A 21,661-nucleotide genomic window follows, 5' to 3' on the forward strand; every position below is an offset into this window, starting at 1 on the left:
GATGAGTGTCATGTAATGAAGGCTAGCCACGTTGGTATGTGTAGCTAACCTTGCCTCCTTGACCCGGCTCAACCTATGCCAGGCTCCCACATGGTGAAGGAAAGGAGCACCAGGAAATGACCCTCATCACAGTCCTCCTCAGTGTGAGTGGGCCGGTTGGGAGATCACAGATCTCCATTGAAACTGACCCATTGAGCTAGGCGAAGTCTCCTAGGACAGAATATGTTGCTGGTAGGAAGTTCCCACAGTATGAAAATGTTGGCTTTTACTTGCTTAAACATTTTATATTTAATGATTTCGGTCTCACACAAGGTAATCTTCACACAGGCCATCAAATGTTACGTAATAATGTTACATGAAGCTGTTACATGACAATTGACTGTTTAGCATAGTCGCCAGGTATACCTAAAGACCTGGCATTTATGCAATAGCAGATTTAAGTTTACACACAATAATAAGGACAAAAAACACTGAAAAATTCACCCTACTGAAAAATAATAATTTTCCCCAAAATACTTTATCATTTATAAACCCGTCTCTTTATTCATGTACATAATGGGTCAATAATGTTGGTGTTTGTGTGTATATATATATAAATATATATATATATATATATATATATATATATATATATAATCACAGGCTGTGATCATTATTTTGTAAGAACAATGTGTAACGTGTGCATTTCCTGGGCACCTATGGGGCTCAAGTCTGTATAAGAATTGAAATCTTAAATTGCTTCCCTCACCCAGTTTAGAAGGAAGGGTAAATTTAGCACCAGTCCCAACATGACCAAAATAAAAATATTTCTACAGCAGCCATGTGTTTAAAAGACACATTATGTGTTGGACATGTTAAGCAGGGTAGAGAAAAATAATTTTGTATAGCAAATATATATATATATTTTTAATAATGTGCTCTTATGTTTCTGCTATCATGCAGCCTCTCCTAAAAACTAGTTTATTTTATAATTTTGCTCTTGCATATGTTTGGGAAGTTGGGTCAAACCTCAGACTTACCCAGGTATGGCTACTGGATCTATGTGGCATGTCATTGTTGCCTTAACATCAGCTCAGTCATGACAGTGAAAAGCTGTAGATATTTGATTATTCTTAGGTGTCATTTAATTAGCTTGAAACGAGATTTCAAGACATAAAAAGTCTTTTTTTTGCATTACTGGAAAATCTCTCCGAACTAGGGCTTTGTTTGCATGCCAAAACGTGTGATCAGTATTATACTAATTCTCTTTGGACAATCTCTCAAATTACAATTTTCAATACGTAAACAATACTGTTACAAAAAGATGTTTGATCAGCCATCATGGTTTAACAGACACACAAATAATAGCCTCTCAAAAATGACCTTGCACTTAATATAATATTGTTTAATAAAAAAAAATAATAATAAAAAAGCACAGAATCAACTGAAAAAGATTAATCCATATAAATTAGGTGAACAGACAGTGACACTGATATTTGTAAGAGCAGATATGTACAGTCAATTGAACAGTGTTTACCTTTCTGTCTTTATAGTGTTAAAATTTAATATATTGATTGACCTGTAACTATACATTGCATTGATTGAACTTTGAACCCTTCTCATGCCAGAGAAAACGAGCAGCAGGTTGCAACATGCTGCTCTCAACTCTGGCACACAAAGGGTTAACAGTCAACAACAAAAAATAATAAAAAGCAACGCAACAACATTAAAACAAGAAGTCAACATTTTACCCCTTTGTATATTTTTCATTCATCCAATATTTGCACCAGCGGTATTCCAAACACTTGTCTAACACTTAAGGGTCAGCTTTCAAGAAACTCTTTAGTTCCATAGGTGTTAAAAATCACATGTGCAAGTCTGAATTATAGTACGTTTATAAGGTATATGAAAGTACTATTCAAGCCAAAGAGTATGGAACTGAAATATAACCCAGTTCTTACCTCTAACATATTAGGTTGGAAGGTACAAGTTATGGTGTGGCTCACATAGACAATATTTTGATGCAGAATATTTTTTTACTGAGCAAGGAATGTAGCTAAAATATTTAACATTTGCCACTGGTCATGGAGAACTTTAAAGTTTTGTGCTAGGATGTACAGATGAAAGTTGGGAGGAAGGAAAAGCCGACTGTGGATTGATTGCTGTTAAGGGGTAAATGCTATTGTGTAATAAGTCTCCATATGAAGACCCTACAGATGAACCTGAAGCCAGTTGCCTGTATAGCTGTTGGGAGTTAGTGGAGTTAGCCAGGTATTGTCTCTGCATCATTAAGGAATGAAGGGCTAATGGCTGCATTAGAGGTGAAAGCATAGTCTGATTTTTCAAGTAGTGGAGTGGATGAGAATAAGTGGTTGGTATGCGAGAACTTAGCCCGCCACATAGGCCTCCAGGATAGATTCCGGGAAAGATAGGTGATGACAAAGGATATTTGTGGCCTTCCATCATGTTACTAGAATGAACATCATGCACAGATTTGCTGCTTTCACCATCATGACCTGTGAATGTCTCTTTCCCAGACATCTCCTTTGGTAAACTAAGAGGAGAGACGGCTCGTATTTTCTTCTCGCAGACAGGACTGTCTATATCATCCAAGTTTCTTTTTAGAACTCTAGATATTCCAAAGTTTTGACTATTTTTTCCAATAGTGATTGGGTGGACCAAAGCTTCCACCTTTCTTGAATTATCAAGTCTTACATTGTGAGTTTTGACAGGCCTGTGAACGGATTCTGGATGCCGTTTAGATATTGTCATAGGTGATACTCTACAGGCTTTTGGGTTACATTCAGCACCCATGCTCTTGCTATTTGGAACTTGAAAGTGATTCTGAGATTTACTTTCCTGTTGGACCAACAGATGAGAAGTGCTGGATCCTGGAATTTTCGAGGAAAGTTTGTGTGCAGATTTGGGGAGGCTCAAATCGGTTGGCTGGTCATCCATGTTATCTGATGTATTGTGTTTGTCTTGGTGGTGCAAGGAGTGATGGTAATGAATTTTCTCATGGTGCTTGTGTGGAGACAACACATTTTCAGATTCTCGAAACATCTCTCTTGGGTGATATTTAGATGAATGTTCATTATGAAGATGGTGCTCTGTATGTCTATAGAGTTTGTGCAAATGTGGTGAGGAATAGAATTCTGCCAGAAAGTTAGGCACATTAGAATGATGTGTACTTCTTTTTTCTGTCATTCTGTCCTTGCAGTCGGGCATGCTCGACTTCAACGCATAAGATTCAGCAAGTGCACTTTGATGATGCTTGGAGAAATCAGAACGGTAAGATTCTACTTTGTTATACGTACTGGGTTTGTAAAGGTCATTAATATTCTTGTCATCTGGGCTTTTTTGTTTAAAACTTTGAACATGCTGTATCACAGAAGGTCTGTTTAAAGGGACAGATTCAGAATTGGATACCTGGTGAGTTTGTGGTAAAGGTGAAGATACCTCAGCTTTTGTACTTAATTTTTTCTTGCTTATTAATGGAGGCGGAGAGCCAAAGGGATAGCTTCCAGACTGTGATGCCCCACTAACCTGAGATAACAGTTTCTTTTTTGCCAGCGGAGACATGATTCCTGGATTTCCCCTGGAATAAAGCAAGGGTGTGTTACCAAATGAGGAATCCTCATTCAAAGATGCAGAAACATCCTTTTCTTTAAGCACGTCGAGTGTTTGAACCAAGTAAACTTTGGGATTTTGCTTAAGTGCATTTTGTAATATGTTGCTGTCCAAAGGATTTTTGAGGTCTTCAGATACAAGTGAGTCCACCTTTACTGTACAATTTGCAATATAATCTGGTATACTGGGTAGTTTTTCATCTTCCATGTGGACCTCATGCTGCACTTGGACTTGAATCTGGGGAAATATATTAAAATTCTCATCACATGTTTCATTTTCCAATGAATCTGGAAATCCTTGTTTGCTTTGATCTGGTTTCATAACGGATTTTTCATTGGAAATTTGTGAGTGCTCATCTAGTTCACTGGAATTAATAATTTCTACTTTAATACATTTAGAGTCACTGGGATTCTGGTCTTGGTCGTTCTCTTCTGTGACTTGGTCATTGTTAGTGATTGAATCTTCAAGCTCCTCCTTTATCAAGGATGCAGACAATTTGACTTCACCACTCTTTGATTCAGAACAGTCTATAGATGGCTTGGTATCCTCAGAGTCACATGCATGAGACAAGCTTTTCTCTTCCACTTCCAGGTGATCGTGTTCCTCTGTCGTCTCCTATATGGAACACAATATAGATAAATAATCAGACAAAATATTTATTAAGATTTAATCATACACAACAATATTTATAAACAGATAATAGTGGATAAGTAGCTGTTAGGCTTTATAATCCAACTGTTTTTTTTCATCTCACCTACAATATCCCCAACATACTGCTTAGTGCTTAGCAAACCCTACCATTATTTTTTTTTTCATGTTCCTACAACTCCAGAAAACTAAAAAAGAGTAGATGGAAAAAAGGAAACACGTTTACGCAGCTTAAACATTGGATATTATTGTACTCCAATAAGTACCTGTAAAATGGAAAAATCACTAAAACACTAAAAAAGCACAATTATACCCTTAATGCAGTGAAATGAGAGTACAAGCAAAAGCAAAGATATTGATCAGTGAAGCTTATAAGTACAAATAACCCGAGCACTATAATTTATGGTGAGTGCACAGTGCACTCATTTTAATCAATTTAATTTCTTGCTCAGTGAATTGTTTATTTTCTGCTTTTATTATGAACCTATAAATTACCCAGATTCATAACATTTCTCAGAACACAGGTAATGATGTTTTTTGAGGGGTCATATCACATGCATTATATCATATTAACTATAATTAATAGTACCAGAGGAATTAACCTTTATATGTATAGCATTTTGGTAGTATTTAATATGCCGTAAAATATTTTCAATATATCAAAAATATAGCAATTTGCCAGAATAAGTATTAAGAAAAACAATTCTCCAAAGAATTACATATTCCATCAATTTGCCGAACAATAGGTTCACAGGTTTACAAGAATCTGTTCTATGCTCCTAAAGAATAAATATACTGTATTGCTAATGTATTCTACAACTGAATACGAGTGTTAATGTTAACTATACATGTAGCATCGACTACACAATTATATTCTTTTTTTTCTTTGTTACTTGGATTGGAAGCCACCAGTAGACAGCAGCTTATGATAGCTCTATCTATAACTCCTGAGTTCACAATTGAATCTTTTTCAATCTATAATGCAGTCAAGTAACCCCCAAACTCTAGGGTCATCAGAATGAATCTGAAATACAGTAGACTGACAGGCTTTTACAAAAGTTGCTGTCATTCTTTTGTTAGAGAGCCATCACAAAACATTGTGTGCGCTCTTATTATTTTTCCCTTGTCTAGTTAAGATAAGAGGCATCAAGGCAACATCAAGAAGCATATTATCTAAATTCTGTATGGCTGATCATGGCAGTAAAGGGAATGTAAAGAAACTAATGATTCACAACTGTTTTGAAGACGTCTTTCTGTACTTGATGCTTTTAATACCCCTCTGAGTTTAGTATTTCCTATTAGTTGGAGTCTTTTAGTGATCTTTGCTGGAGATTTTTTTTTCTTTTAATAACAGCTCTTTTCAGTCAAAATGCCATCATTAGTACTTTAATTTAGTATCTAACAATCAGCAGTCTCTTGAGCTTATTCAGTTACATGAAAATACCAGTCAGTCAAGCAAGAAAAGAAAAAAAAATCAGGTAATACTTTAGAAAGCTTAAATCTCGACATTTATTTCTGTTCAACAACACCTTTGGTGAATTTTGGGACAATAACCAAGAATTAGACTAAACTGGTTTGCAAAAAGACACACTTTCTCAGTAAATTTAAAAGATACTAAACGTTTATAATCTACAATCCCAGTCCATACGGAAATAATTTTAATTTTATAAGGGTGTGAAATGCTCTATAGGAGGCATAAGGTTTTAGCTTGTGTGTTAGTTGAGAAATACTTCTTAAATGGCAAGAGGTGATTTAATTATTTAATAATAAATAAATAATTAATTATTACAAATAACATTTAATTTAATAGTTGTTTCATTAATATATATTAATATACATGTAAAAAAGAAAATGAATAAAAAGCATTATTTTTAAAATAAAAACATAATTTTAAATTATTCTGTGTGCTGGAAACATCTTCATCTTATCCATGAACAGGGCTACTTTATTTTATGGTATGTTTCATTACATTGTAATAATAATTAAAAAATGAAAACAAAACAACAGCCCAGTAAAAAAGACATCTGCTTACTACAACAGAAAACTGGAAACTGTTTAGAACTGATGGTGTTGATTTTCTGCATTTTCTAGGCACTTTGTTAAAGCTTAACGGATAAATATTGTATTTTACAAAAACACACAACTGCTTTCCACTTCCGCCGTCTACTTGCAACAGGAGTGAAAGTAAAGGAAAGCTGACTGTATTCAGTCCTTCATAGGCAGGTTTTTTCAAGTGTGTTTTTGGGGACGCCACATAACTTTTTTGAGCAATCACGTTTTTGACCCTTGACATCAGAGATAATACTGAGATTCTTAGAATAAAATACTTCCAATGGCATAGGCAGGGCCGATGTTTAAAGAACAAATGTCAGTTGTGTGATGTTTGTTATGCTTACTGACTGACATTCAAAGTATTTTCAAGTAAGGCCTTTTGTTTATGCATTAATATTGATCCTCGTTTTATGAGGAAGGGTGTCAAGATCTACTGTGGTATATTTCCACTATCATGCTCCTCTGTAATGCATGTAACACATCTACATACATACATACATACATACATATTTCTAACCCGAACGCTTCCTCTTCTGGGTGTGGTGACATAAGTATTGTGGTCAATGTTTTAGCCAGTTGAACTCTTCCTGTATTACATGTCTTTTGATATGTTAACGAGGGCACACCTACAGTGATTCAATATGCCTGTTGAATGCAAAATCTTAGTTCAGTTTCTCTCTGCCCACCATCCTGCATGGATGGGGTTATCGGTGGTGTGCTGAGTTATGTTGGACCTTTAGGTTGCAGGTTAGTCTTGGAAAGTGTTGCATTGTATGTTGGGCTGTCACTCATTTATTGTATGTTACTGTGTTTTTGTCTCTTATTAAATATCTGTTAAAGTAGACGAACCTCAGTGAGATATATTTTTATATTTGGTTTAAACACCACATTTGGCGACCACGAATATCAGACTTCTACAGCAGATATTTATGAGGCCGGTGACTAAATTGCATTTTTAGTGCACAGCGCAACTGCAGTGCAGCATTTTCACAAGACAGGGGTGTAATTACTGATTTTAATATATATTGTGCATAATCTTGTTGATGTTTTGTTTGTTTTAAATCTTGGCCTGATTTGTGTATGAGGCCTGGTGATAGTAAGACAGTATCCCTCACTGTGGAGATATCTTCAACATCTTTATTGCAAATGGTGTCTTATTTCGTTCTTACATTTGTGCATAATTTTAGTAGCAATTTTATTTGTAATTTTTTCTTTATACACCAGTTTTAATATCTTTGCCATTGATCGTGGGGTAGGCCTGGTGCATGTGTGAGGCCTAGTTGAATACAAAAACCTTTTGCCTCATGGTGAATTGAATTGTGTGGGGGGGGGTTTGTTTGGTTTTCTCACCATTTTCTTTGTTTCTCATTTCAGGATAGGCCATCAAAAGCGAACTTTTCTGTATTCGCCTTAGTTAACATATAAGCATTGTTACCATTGTCTGCACTATTTAAAGGGGGTTTCATTTGAATTTGTTTTTGAAGATTAACAGTATTTTACAATGGCATTCCCAGGTGCTAACTATTTTTCTGTAGAAGTGCACAATTATTTTAGAAATTATATTCAAAAGCATAATGGTCCATACATGCTCCCAGAACCAACAGATTCCAACTGTGGGAAATATGAAGGATTTATGGATGTTTTAACAAACATTATTAAAGCAAAGCTAAGTGCTAAGAAAAGAAAAAGTTTAGTTGCACAATCTGTACTGTATACAATTGGAGGTTTGGCAGACATGGTACAGAAATTAAAAAAAGAGAATATGGAATTAGCAGGCAAAATGGAGGAAGCACAAAATGAAAAGGACTGCATTATGCTAGCTGCCTTAAAGACCACCACAATCGTGGATAACTTACAAAAGGAATTAAAAGACATAGAGGAACAGAGGGATACATATTTGGTTAAAATCACTGAACTCCAGAACATGGTAATGGAGTATAAAAATAAAATAAAACCTGAAAACCCAAGGGAAGATTTACATAATAGCCCAAGACTTAATCTTCCACAAGCCCCAATAATTGTCTCAGAAAATTTTAATGTGCAACAAATGCCAATAGGTTTTTCTACCCAGACACATCCTTTGTCTATGGCTGAGAAGGATAGTTTCCAAAAATGGTGGGGAAACATGCCAACCAATGATTTTAACAATTTTACACATTGGTTTCAGAGGGGAGCTGAGAGAGCTAGTAAAGGAGGCCTTAAATTAGAGGAATGGACGGAGCTGTTAGAGTATGCTATGGGTCCCATAGCTAGTATTTTACTGGGATTTAATGACAGTGTGTCTAAACAGGCAGGAAGAATTGCAGCAAAACAATTCTATTTACTCAGTGTAGAGAAAGAATTAGCCGACATTACAATGAGACAAACAGATGGTCCTAGAGAAGTAGCTCAGCGGATATTATTCTGGTCTACACTGCGTCAGCCACAGCAGCCAATGGAGTTGGGTTCACCAGCACATATATCCAGAGTGTTGGATGCTCTACCCCATGAATGTCAGGAGTTTGTGAGGCTGTTTGACCAAAGGCCCACAGACCTAGAACTGCTGCTAACTAGAGCAGACAAGTGGTGGATTGATCATCTTTACACTGAACATGCGTTAGTTGTCTCAGCAGTGAGACGGTTTCAAAGAGAACCTAGAGATATGAAATGCAAGGAGAATAATTGGAGAAATCGGCAATGGGAGGAGCTTCAGGGAAAAAGACATAGATTTAGTCAGAATTGGAGGAGGAAAGAAGGAAATAATTGGAGAAACCAGAGATTTGGAGACTGTAATAATAATGGAAGAAACAGGGAGAGTGGTAATTGGAGGAGAAATGAAAAAGAAGATAAATTTAAAAATCTGAGATGGGAGGAGACAGAGAAAGACAATACATACTGGGGGAGTAATAATTGGAATACCAGAAGGATAGGTAATAATTTGGGGAAACAGAGATGGGATGAGCCACAAAGGTACAACTACTACTGGCAAGATAATAACTGGGAAATTAAAAGAGAGAGAGAGGGTTACTGGAGAAATCAGAGATGGAGGGATCCTCAGAGAAATGGCACAAGGCAAAATAATAATTGGAGGAGGAAAGAAGGGGTCAGTAACTATAGGGAACCAAGACAACAAACTGAGAGAATGGGGGGTGGTGTAGAAACATTGGGAGAACAGGCTAGGGAGTTAAAAGGGGGGATCAAGAAAGAGGAAGGAGAGCATAAGAAGTCAGAATTATTGGCAGTGCCTGCATCTGACTTAGATGATGGATTATCTGATTGTTCCTTCAGCTCAGGGTCACAAAGTTATATGAGCGAAGTATTGCCTGGTTGTGAAGAATATTTTGAACAACAATATCCACAACACAGAACAAACCCAGCAGATCAACTTCTCTTTGGGTCTCAACCTAGACACTAACCCTGCCATCAACCCCACCCTACCCCACAACAATTATTTTTTGATTTTACAGGACATCTCAGAGCTTAAGAGACAGTGGTGATGGACCAGTGGATAAGTATACACTGTATCAAATTGTATTATTGTAAAGAGAAAAAAGTCATGGTTTAGGTTAAATGTTAAAAGTTTTTTTAAAGGGGGCGAGTGGGATGCTGAAATATATGTGCATCCCAACATAAAGTAATTAGTTACTGGCAAAACTGAGGAGAATGGGTTCTGGCAATAGTTTATTTTGATGGCCAAAAGAGGGATTGCCAAAAAGACAATATAACTTTTTGATTTTAATATTTATTTTATTCTTTTAAATCCATAGAACCATGAAAGAGCTTACATTTATAATCCTGGACCACCACTTCATTACCATCACTTCATTACCATCACTTCATTTAATTTATGCCTATGCTTTGTATAATAAATGTACTGTAATTTGTGGGTCACGGGTATTGTAAAATACATTGCAGGAAAACTCATGTCGCTGAGGGAATTTATTCCGGAGGGACGGTGGGCTGAATTTTTACCTATAAGGTTTTTTTGCTCCCACTGGGTTTTCTTGCATTTGGGTAGGGGGGAGTATTTAAGATTGTAATGTAAATATGTTGATATATGCATGTTTTAATGTAAAGTGACAGTCCTAGGTCAATTGCAGAAAAACTTACGTCGCTGAGGGAATTTATTCCGGAGGGACGGTGGGCTGAATTTTTACCCAAAGGGTTTTTCGCTCCCACTAGGCTTTCTGCATTAGAGGGGGAATACTTAGAAAATGTGCAACACAAGAGAAAATAAAGTGGGGGAATGTGGTGACATAAGTATTGTGGTCAATGTTTTAGCCAGTTGAACTCTTCCTGTATTACATGTCTTTTGATATGTTAACGAGGGCACACCTACAGTGATTCAATATGCCTGTTGAATGCAAAATCTTAGTTCAGTTTCTCTCTGCCCACCATCCTGCATGGATGGGGTTATCGGTGGTGTGCTGAGTTATGTTGGACCTTTAGGTTGCAGGTTAGTCTTGGAAAGTGTTGCATTGTATGTTGGGCTGTCACTCATTTATTGTATGTTACTGTGTTTTTGTCTCTTATTAAATATCTGTTAAAGTAGACGAACCTCAGTGAGATATATTTTTATATTTGGTTTAAACACCACACTGGGAAAGTAGTATCACGTGAGGCGTGAGCTAACGTGTAAGGGTGGCGCTAGCTCCAGATAGCATTTAGAGGGGGGAAACCAGGACATTCACCAGGTAAAGGACTTACATTTTTCCTTTACATCATATTTTTATGCATTTAAGTGAAATAGAGGTGTAATAAGTAGTTGCCCAATCAGAAAGGTTTAAAAGGAATCATTTCAAAACTGCTCTCAAACCAACCCGTCTAGAGGTGACATCTTACCTCAGATAGGTCCTGAGATTTTTCTGTAATATCTTTTTCTTTCTTTGACTTTTGGTTTTCTTTCTTAATCAGCTTTGTGTTGCACAGTTTGGTTTTATTGTCCACCTCTTGGGAGACATTATCTGGTTTCCGTGGTTTCACCGGTGGCAGTGGTTTGTCTTCTTCTCCTTTAATAAACCTTTCATATGGCAGGATTAATCTAGATAGTTAAGGAAAACAATATGTCAGCTTATTTAAAGTATCAATAAAGTCTACTTTAAAATGCACCTTCAAGCTTTTATTAGCATATGGTTACAATTTGAAATGGCAACCAAAAAAACGATCTAAAACCCAACTGGGTCATGCCATGCTGATGACCTAGCTTGTTTAGGGGCAACTTGACAAATAGTGCAGTTGAAGGACATCAAGGCCTAGTTTGGCAATCCAGATGGAGATGCATTTGTGCTCATACATTGTGGACACAACAGAATTAGGTGCACAAGGAACATCAGGGAATCCAGTCCTATGCATCATTAACTGGTGGCTCACGAGAAGGTAACCTGGTAAATTTTGTTTCAGACAATTATCCCTGCTTCCATATCTTCTGATACTACCTTAAGGTCAATAACTGTTCTACGGACGTCATTACAGTGGGTATCTAATGCTACTTTAATCCAAAAGGTAGCAAACATACAGCATTATTTAGTTGCAGCCAATAATCAATAATATTGTCACTGGTCGTTTTATGATCTGGTAAAATCTTATTTTATGCCCAGAAGTTACATAAATAACTTTTGACAGATCACAACTCCCCGTAAAAAGTCTTGGTAAAGCCCTGCCCATGAATATACCTCCAACAACCCCCCTAAAAGTCTCCCTCTTTAAAAAATTAGAGGGGGTACACCGGATGACTGCACGCTTAACACTCCCAACCTGCTGAAAATTGGTTAACAGTTCTGTCTTTCCAAATAATACTTTGAAATAATCTACAGGACATACCGGTTACATTGTATCTTCTTATAGAAGGTAATAGAATACACACACAAAAAAACCGGTACACTCAATGTAGACAAAGCAATTGCTTTGTTATACTCAAACATATTCTGAATCAATAACAAAGATAAAATTATTTTGTTAGGGCATGAAGACCTGGGAAAATGTAACAATGCCTATGACAGGTAATCCTTGGTTATGGGTGCCAATATTTATCAAACAATACTTTAGCAATGAAACCTGAATAATTACAGTTTCCAAGTGGGATGCTTGCCTGCGCCTGCAGCCAAAATATGAGCTGAGTTTTCAAAAGACCGCAGGGGGATTTACCAAATGAAAAACTTAATCACAATTAGAAGTTTCATTGCAACGCAACTAAAATCTCTTTTAGAATGACACATCAAACAATCTGCATTTTAATAATCTGTTTTCCAGTCGTAGCTTAGCTCTTGGTCTTAAAGGAGAACATAGCTGTGTTATAATTAGAAGAGATGGATTATATTACAATCTCAGTCTCGACTTCAATGATGAACTTTTTTTTTAATGCATTCGGCATGATTAATGACTTGCTCTGGGATTAATGCACAACGCAGCGACTCTAATAAAAAAAAAACCTACATTGTTATACAGAACATTTTTTTGTTGTTTCTGAGATTAATTATTATAGTAAAGCCAAAGTTTCTCTCACAAATAACACATTCAATGCGTAGCATGCCTACTCACAGCCTCAAAAAGACCAAAAGAAAAGAATTTGCGTACTAAGATTTTCATCGTAAAAACCGGTTTCATTAAGTGCTGTCAAAACATTTAACCTCTTCAAGTGCAACAACATTATAATGCAGTGATGGTGGCCCATGTCCTGAAACTTATCCTGAAGGTTAAGATGTATTAATAAATATTTCAGGACTGCACCCAGAACTATGACATGCAAAATACAAACTTAGGATATGTTAGGTTTCAGATAAAATTCATTAATAGAGCATGATCTGACATGGTGTGTGCGAAAGGGTCGTAAACAAGGCTTTCTAGCCCAAGGTTTGGCAGTCAGCCAGCAGTGAAGCTAAACAGAACCCATGGGGAATATTCATGCTCAGATCCCATTACAAACTGAGTTTAAACATGTTACAGCTGCTAAAACTGTAAACTGCTCCCTCTATGATGGCTTACCAAAATATTAAACGTCTGCCAAATATCTTCTTCCTGCTGTAATTTTACAGTCAATGTTTACATAATAGATAAAGGCAAACCAAAAAAAAAAGAGAGAGAGTAATGAAATGTAGTATATAAACACTGTTTATTTGCATTTAAGCCCTCTTCTGAATAGGGCATCTACAGTCACAGTATAGGGGCCAGGATTTGCCTTTCACTCTGGAACTGGAAGGGTTAAGAAAATCTACTCAACCCCATTTCACTGCCAAGGCTATCAATGCAGAGTGAGCAGCACAGAATGCTTTAGGGATCATTAGGGTTGTAAATTATAGCGTCATGGAGAAAATACTTCGCCCCCTATCCTCGCATTCTAAACCGTTTAAAATTCATTGTAACTGGAGCACATTTCACAATGCTAATTATGAGCTTAATAGGATAACTCAATTTAATGTGCTTTTTCGTCTCCAGGATATCATTTTCAATATTCAGATGCATGTATTTCATCAGAAAAAAATATTCAACAGCTGCTTACCCCTGCATATTAAATAATGGTACTAGTTAGTGACCCTGCAGTAATGTGCTGTGAACACGCTCTGTTGGTATCAGCGGGGGGGCACCTTCAAACCAATATGGCTCGAGAGATGATCCCTATATATTTCTTCCCCTACAGTATTTTATCTTTGATCTTTTTGGTGTTATTCTACCAACATAACTAAGTCTACACTTCTCTGTATCTCTCTCTTTCCTTTCTTCATAAGGTCTAGTAACTGCATTTCCTTTGGGTTTTTTTTAATAGCTCACAAAACAAAGGCAATGCAATATTTTCATTTTAAAGTTAATTTTCGGTGAGTTCAGCAGTTGGCAGGAAGACAGCAGTATAAATACATTTTACACAGCTGGTCAAAGGCCTTGAGCCAAAAGCAGGAACTCTGGAATTAAATGTTTCTTGTATCAGGAAAAGAGGCATGACTAAGGTAAAAAAAACCAAAACACAAGGCTTTCTTGTTCTGTCTTCTCATTCAGTTCTGAGGATAATTCTCACTTAATACTTAAAAAAGACAGAGTGGCTATTATAAAGTTATATGTAACCTATATGCAAATGTTACATATTTACATACATATACACATATGATGCGATGTTTAATACCTAAAATATTCTCTCCCATGCAGCCCCACCAACGAAGAATGCATATTACAATACTTAGGAAGTACTTTAATATGCAATATTAAGTATGTATCTTTAGGAGAACAAGGGGCCTCTTTTGGCCTAAATTCTTAATCCACCTTTCCTCCTATAATATCCCTATTTGCTATAATTTTACATTTTTGATGGGTAAATAAAATACATTTAATCTTCTAAATGCCTCTCAGTAACATAAATAATAAAAATACAAAGTGGGCCACACACCCTAAAACAAAGGTAGCCCTTTTTAACCATTAGAAAGGTTGGGATGTATGTTCAGGAGATATATATCTCTTTGTTTTAGGGTGTGTGGCCCACTTTTTATTATTTATGTTACTGAGAAAGGCATTTAAAAGACTAATAGGGATATTATAGGCGGAAAGGGGGATTAAGAATTTAGGGCCAAAAGAGGTATGGGAGGTATGCAAAAAGCTGGGTTTGCAAGGAAATACATGGGGGGCATTTATTGAATCCCTGCATGCATTTTCATATTCAAAAAATGCCCTCTAATTGAAAGGCATATGATGGCTGGCGTGTCCTTTTAAATATTTACAATACATATACACACTACACCACTTCATAAAGGCCAATATTTTCCCCACCAACAGTAAAGCACATGAATATTCAGTAAAGTGCTCCAGGGATTAAACAGACTTCTAGAATCATATGAACAATTGCTTTTTTCCAGAAAGGTCTCTGTGCAATTTTCTCTGAATGTTTTTTTTAAGCTATCCTGTAATAGTACAACACAATTGCCCACAGGATGTGATTTTATCATTTGATTATAAGCAAGCTTTTATTTTTCTCCTTGCTCTTAACTGTACGCGAACCATTGTAAATGGATTTATCGTACGTTCAGCTAGAACACTAATGATGATGTGGAGGTCAATCTAATGTAAACCGACAACCCCCTGCTAATAAGGGGCTATGTTTATGTTAATATAAAAACATGTTCTTGATGAAGAAACATGTAAATATCTTCGAATACACTGCTGAAGCTATGACATAAGTCACAGTGTTATTAATATTATTTGCAATTTTAATTGCAAGTAATATAAATTATCTTGAAAAGGCTACGTATTGTATCCCTACCTCATAGATCTGCAAGTTATCTCGTCATGTTGTCGCTTATAAAATATTTGTATATATAAAGGGCATCATTTACGACACAGTACAATGAATACATCAAAACATATCTAATGGTCAAAGTATGACTAAGTCGGGAAAAAATGAGATTTGGGTAATGTTCAATGCCGCCTATAGAGGAGCCTGGAACACTCTGGATTTCATCTAAAAATCATACCCAATAACCAGGACCTCTACATCTACCTTGGACCTGTGTTTGGACACACCTGTTCTCACCCAGGTTCCACCGTGGCTAGCCCTGCCCCTAATTGCAGCTTTACCTTGACCATATCCCCTTACTGGCCCCTATATGGAACAAGAGCTGGAGAGCACCAGAAGGACAGCCATGGGATGTTCCGTGGTCTGCCTTGAGAAGATCCTTTGTTAAACATAAGCAGACCAAAATCACTCCATGAGAGTCAGTTTTGAGTGAACCTCCAAGATTCCTAAACTTATAGGGGAGAAGCTCCAAAAGTCATAAAGTTAAACTAAATACCGATGTAATTTCCACTGATTTGAGAAACATTGAGGACATGAATGTATAATATGAATAGGTAGTATTAGTACTACTGCTGCTCAAACATTTTTTTATTAGAGAGAAATGTATTTACTGAGTAATTACTATGGTATGATTGCTAGTCTGGACTCATTCATGTCACATGAAGGAAGTGCTCCACATAATAAACGTTTGTGACTTCATACTGGGAAGCTTGCCCTCGTAGGATCTCAGAGGGAAGTTCAAACGTGTTAACATACTGTGGACACTGAGTCACTATCTTAGTCTCCATATTACACAGGCTGCTTGTCAAGTACAACACTGATGAGGTATCTAATTGAACCGACTTATAGAACCTCCTAACGATTTAAAAAGCATAATAGCCCTGCACATTCCGTCATCCCACTCTTACATGTAGAGAACAGACAAAAAGAGCCGTGGCATGGAAAATAACATGTATCCTAATATAATAAGCTTAGAAAAACATCACTTACGTGTATCAGCCCGCATGGAAAGTTGCTAGTCAAACCCAGAGAATTCCCAAGTTATGGTTATAATGCACGATTTTGTTTTCTCATAGCCCCCTTCACTGGTGACGATGAAGGAATGTGTTCATTAGGCTAGGAAACCAATGCTTAGTGGCCAGTATCCATTTCTTATTCTTGTATCGCCCCCTGGCATTATGCCCTCCGTGCCATCCACACATTGTCTGTACCAGTTTCATCAATATTTTCCAAGCACACACTGTAGTACCGTGTATATGTTGGCATGTTAACAGCAATAAAAGCAATAAAAATGCCTCTCTCATTTTTGTTAATTTTATAAAACATCTGCCAAATTCAATTCATTACACACGCTGATTATTTTGGGGAAGATTGGTTGGCATTCTACTGGCCTTTAAGCTTTGGGGTACATGGAATGTAAATGTACAGCTAGCCATAAAAATCATATAAAATACATAATCTATAGGATATACAAAACATATATATATATATATATATATATATATATACTCTATATAGAGTATATATATATATATATATATACTCTATATAGAGTATATATATATATATATATATACTATATATAGAGTATATATATATATATATATATATATATATGTATATATATATATATATATATATATATATGTATATATATACTATATAACATATGTTTTTACTGTGGGTTTTTTTTCTAATTTTCTTTACTTTTAAATCGTGATGCTTGTTTTATAAATGTAGTGTGTATGAAAAGTCTGTTTGAGGCAAAGGCGCATTCCAATCAATAAACGTAAAGCAAATTAACGATTCACCAAGTCATTACAGATATCAATAGTTATGTTTTTATTTTAATACTTGGGAAATGTAGTTTCACTGTTGAAACAACACTGACTCATGCTGGAATTCATCTACATAAAAACATGTTTCAGACGCTGCTCAGAAATTAAATAAAGGTGTGGAGAGAACACAGGCTTTAGTTTTTCCATCCGAATTTATGAAAATCCAATGCATTGCTACAGCAAAGGTCACCAATCTATTACACTATGTAATCGGGAAGCCAGCCAAAGAGTGTAGGAAAAGACTGGGGGAGGGCAATTTCACATCTGAAAATTGTGTAATTCCCAAGAGACGTCATGTCTTTCTCAATCAAAAATCACAGTATTGGTACATTTCAGTTTTCAGGAGAATTTATTTTATAATGTTGGCAATACATCTGTCAAAACGATTCCATAAAGGTGATTATTTTTCATTCTGCACTTGCATATTTCATTTAATTTCGTGGTAATTTTATAAAACGATGTCAGAACAGCGGATAATATTTTTTCTTTTCATTTGCCTAATACTTGGAGGCGTCAATCATGCGTATGCACACTAATAAAAATATTTTATGATCGATTTGTAAATTTAATGTTATTATGCAAGAAGGTATCCCAGTACAACTATATATGAGGAAATTTAGTAAATAAGCAAAACACAAAAAAAACTTTGCTGCGGTTCCAAAATCTTAACTATTTTATACCTTAATGAACAGCAAGGATGACAAATTCTGCCTTTACAAATTGCCCTTGACCATTGCCGCATTCTGTCCCAGGAATGTTGATCTAAACCTCCTACTAAACTTGGATATTCTAGAAATCATTCTAGAATACACATTAAAATATGCTTTATTTCCCTATTCTGATATCGATCAATATCACAATAAATCATTTTAATCAAGTATTTAAAAGTTTCCCATGAACCGACTGAAGAAAGTATGTAATATTCCGTACTTAAGCCTCAGACTCTTTATTTTTAGTTTTTTTTTATTTATATATCACACTAGGTTTGTTATTTATAGTCATTCAATGATTCTAACATATTTTTTAGAACTTTTCCATTATTCTAAGGTTGTGCATAAACTGATGCTTTCCTATAAAATGTGAAACGGAGAGGACAACGCCACACCGCCTACATACAATTACCTTTTTTCTTTAACACTAAGACTCCATAAAGGTAATCATGAATTTCCAAAAAAGTAGACTTGCTTAATATGCAAGAGCAAATTTCAGCTCAGAAGCCAAAGACAACTGTTTATTTAAAATACTGCTCGCGTTTTATATTTACCAGTACGTTTGTAAAAAAAAAATACTTTTTTTGATATCCAACAAAATTGAAGGATTTTGGGATATTGTCAGGAGATCAATCAATTGTGTCAATCAACGGATCAGCCATCTTGACAAACACAATCGCTCGTGTGAGTGTTGTTACAAAGCTGCCACTGTTGGGGGTTCTGTAAAGCTGAAAGATGTAATTGTTTGGAGCTTAGTGCCTGAATGTTCCATTGTTGGATAATTAAGCAGTGCTTAATAACAAGTTGGTATTTTTGTCTCAAAAACGGCAAAAATACTCCATGTCACCAAATACAACAAAACATTTAAATAAAAAAACTTTAAATTATAACCTTCATGGGAATTGTAATTTACCATTGTTTTTGCAAGACAAAATATTATTCACCATCATAAAAAACAAGAAATCAAGCATTTCTAAAGCCTTTGATGAATTTGTATGTGAACCTGTTAAACAAGTTTCCAATAAATACACTCTGGGCAGGACTTGTGACATCAAAGGAGTAAGAAGTTCTTAATAGTGTATTAAAAGTCATTTAAAGGTCAGCCAGTGTATAAATTACTAAATTTCTATTGATGCTTTATATTCAAGAGTAACTATTACATTGAATTTGAATATAAATAAAATTAACCTTCAACTTTAATCCCAGTGTTTATTTAGTGTTTTTGGAAACTAAACCGTATTTGCTTGATTATAAGACATGTTTTTTGCCGAAAAATCATCTAAATTGAGGTTGTCTTTTTAATCAGACTTCAGATCCGCAGCACAGCCGACTAAGCCGAGGGGCTTGTCACTCACCCTCACACTCACATTCTCTCACACTCTCTCTCAATGTCTCCCTGCCTTCTCTGCCGACCACTTTCATGTCCCTCTCTCCTTTTTTTGCAACTCTACTTCTTCTCTTACCTCTTGTAAGACCCTGTAATAATCTTAATTTCCCATTTTAACAATCATAATCCTAACTATGAGCTTTGGAAAGACTTCAAATATAACAACAACCAGTGATGTATTTTGGTCGAGGTGATTAAGCCTAGGGCAGAAGGTCCCCGATGCAGAAAAGTGCGCTGACCACCCTAAAAAGGCAATCAGGCCTCTGGGTGCGTCTGTCGGGCTCCGTGTCTCTTGCAGTAGTACGCATCCGGTTCCCTGTATATCTGTGCTTGGTTTGTTTCTGAGTTTATATTTAAGCTGCCCCTGCCTGGACCTCTGTTTGGTTCCTACTTTCTACAGGTAAGCATCTTGGTTCTGTTCTCCTCTTTTAGTGTTGACGTTCTGTATTTTGTTTTTGTTTATGGCCATACAATCAACTAAATCTTAGCATGTTTTGCATTAGTGTAAGCTCCAAGAGCTAGCCTGTATGTATGCACCATCGGACCAGGCCGAAACATGGATCCTGCAGGTTTGTTTTTGTACTGGAGACCTCTCTGTATACTGGACTCCCCCTCACATCACTAGACCCTCCTTGTGGGTCCTCACAGTGTGACTGTTCAATGTGCCAGTTACAAACCTAATTAGCCCCTTTACACGATGGCCTTTAGGTCACAGGGCGCCAGCATATGACGTCATATCCTGGATCTCCGCATGTAAGGAGGGCAGTCATGGTGTTGGCTAAGGAAGCAGTACTAAAGGTAAATATGCCATAAATCATGGCCTTTAAAGGGGAGCAGGCCCAAGGTGATAAATAATTCTTATTTAAAAGTATATTTAGTTTTGTTAGAAAAGAAACGGTTCCTTTACCTAATAGTGAAAAAGAAATAAACTGGTGGCTGACACATCAGAAAATATTTACTCATAAAAAAGATTACTGTTAACAAAAAAAATTAAAAAGCTTAATGTAAAATGACTGTAAACAATTATTGCAAAACAATCACATTATTCTGTCATCTGAGACTTTAACAAAAAAAAAAACATGCTTTACAGATTTTCAATAGTGCCTTTGTTGAAGCATCTGTTACTCACATAATTGAAAAGATGTTTGTGCAGAGGCATGCAAGAGTGTGTGGTTACTCGGTGTTAATGATCAAGCCCCAAGGGCAGATAATCATAAGAAAAAAACTCATGGAGCTAATGAAAAAATATGAGCTATATTATAATTGTTTTATTAGCATTATTATTATTTTACACCTTAAAATCAAGAGCTAGCAGAAGTATTATTGTTTTGAAACAAATGATAACTCGACACAATAGTGATACATAAGGACTAAAAAAGCAACAGATTGATCCTGTAGATCAAAGTAGTTCTAATGATTGTACACATTAAAGTAACCGATTAACAGCTTATCAAATAAACCAAACATTCACACCTACAAGTATTTTAGGAACGTGTTCATAAAAATACAAATTATAATCAATATTAGTTAATGATTCCCTGAAGTTGCACAATGAGCAACACAAAACACATGCAAAATGGGTAGGCTGTACAGTGTCATGTTTCTTCCAAAGAAAGGGTAATGTGGTAGTTTGAAAGCCATATTTATTTTTTTCTTTTCATTTCACTGTTGCCAGGGCTAGATATTTCAATATAATATGTATGAACAAAAAAACAACACATTTAAAAAGCAGCAGGAGTCAGTGTCTCCAACTATAAACATTTCCTTTTTATACCAATTACTTTGGCTCTGTCGTCTCGTAAAGAAAATGCCTGAAGTTGCCATATTCTTAACTTCTATGAGATTAAATGTTTAGCTTCTGATTTATTTAAAAACCCACCAAATTTAACAGAAAGTTGACAATCAAATGGTCCTCTTAACTTAACCACTACCTCCTGCTTGCAAAGAGAAACATTACACTAATGTTTAAGGGGGGGGGGGAGCTAAAATAGAAAGGCCTCTGGGTTTGATTTGGAATATTATGCATTCTCTAGATACCTAAAAACAATGGATCACTAATTACATTCTACCCTGAAAATAATTAACAGAAAAATAAACTGTATGCAATTTGAAAATGTGATATATATATATATATATATATATATATATCAGCAATAGCAGCTTAGGT

At 35.9% G+C, this 21,661-nt stretch overlaps 1 protein-coding gene across 2 annotated transcripts in view; it reads right to left on the bottom strand.

The window, feature by feature from the left end:
• Positions 1-959: 959 nt before the first annotated feature.
• The window catches only part of ARID5B (AT-rich interaction domain 5B), a 127,717-nt gene continuing 107,015 nt past the window's right edge, over positions 960-21,661 (bottom strand). For both annotated transcript variants that reach the window (XM_053451208.1, XM_053451209.1), the window contains 2 exons: positions 11,131-11,329; positions 960-4,224 (listed from right to left, as the gene is read on the bottom strand). In XM_053451208.1, the coding sequence (XP_053307183.1) occupies positions 2,074-4,224; positions 11,131-11,329 (2,350 nt within the window). In that variant the 3' untranslated portion in view covers positions 960-2,073. The remainder of the gene's footprint in view (positions 4,225-11,130; positions 11,330-21,661) is intronic.

Source organism: Spea bombifrons, chromosome 11 (genome assembly GCF_027358695.1).
Source record: "Spea bombifrons isolate aSpeBom1 chromosome 11, aSpeBom1.2.pri, whole genome shotgun sequence".
NCBI classification, from domain to species: Eukaryota; Metazoa; Chordata; class Amphibia; order Anura; family Pelobatidae; genus Spea; species Spea bombifrons.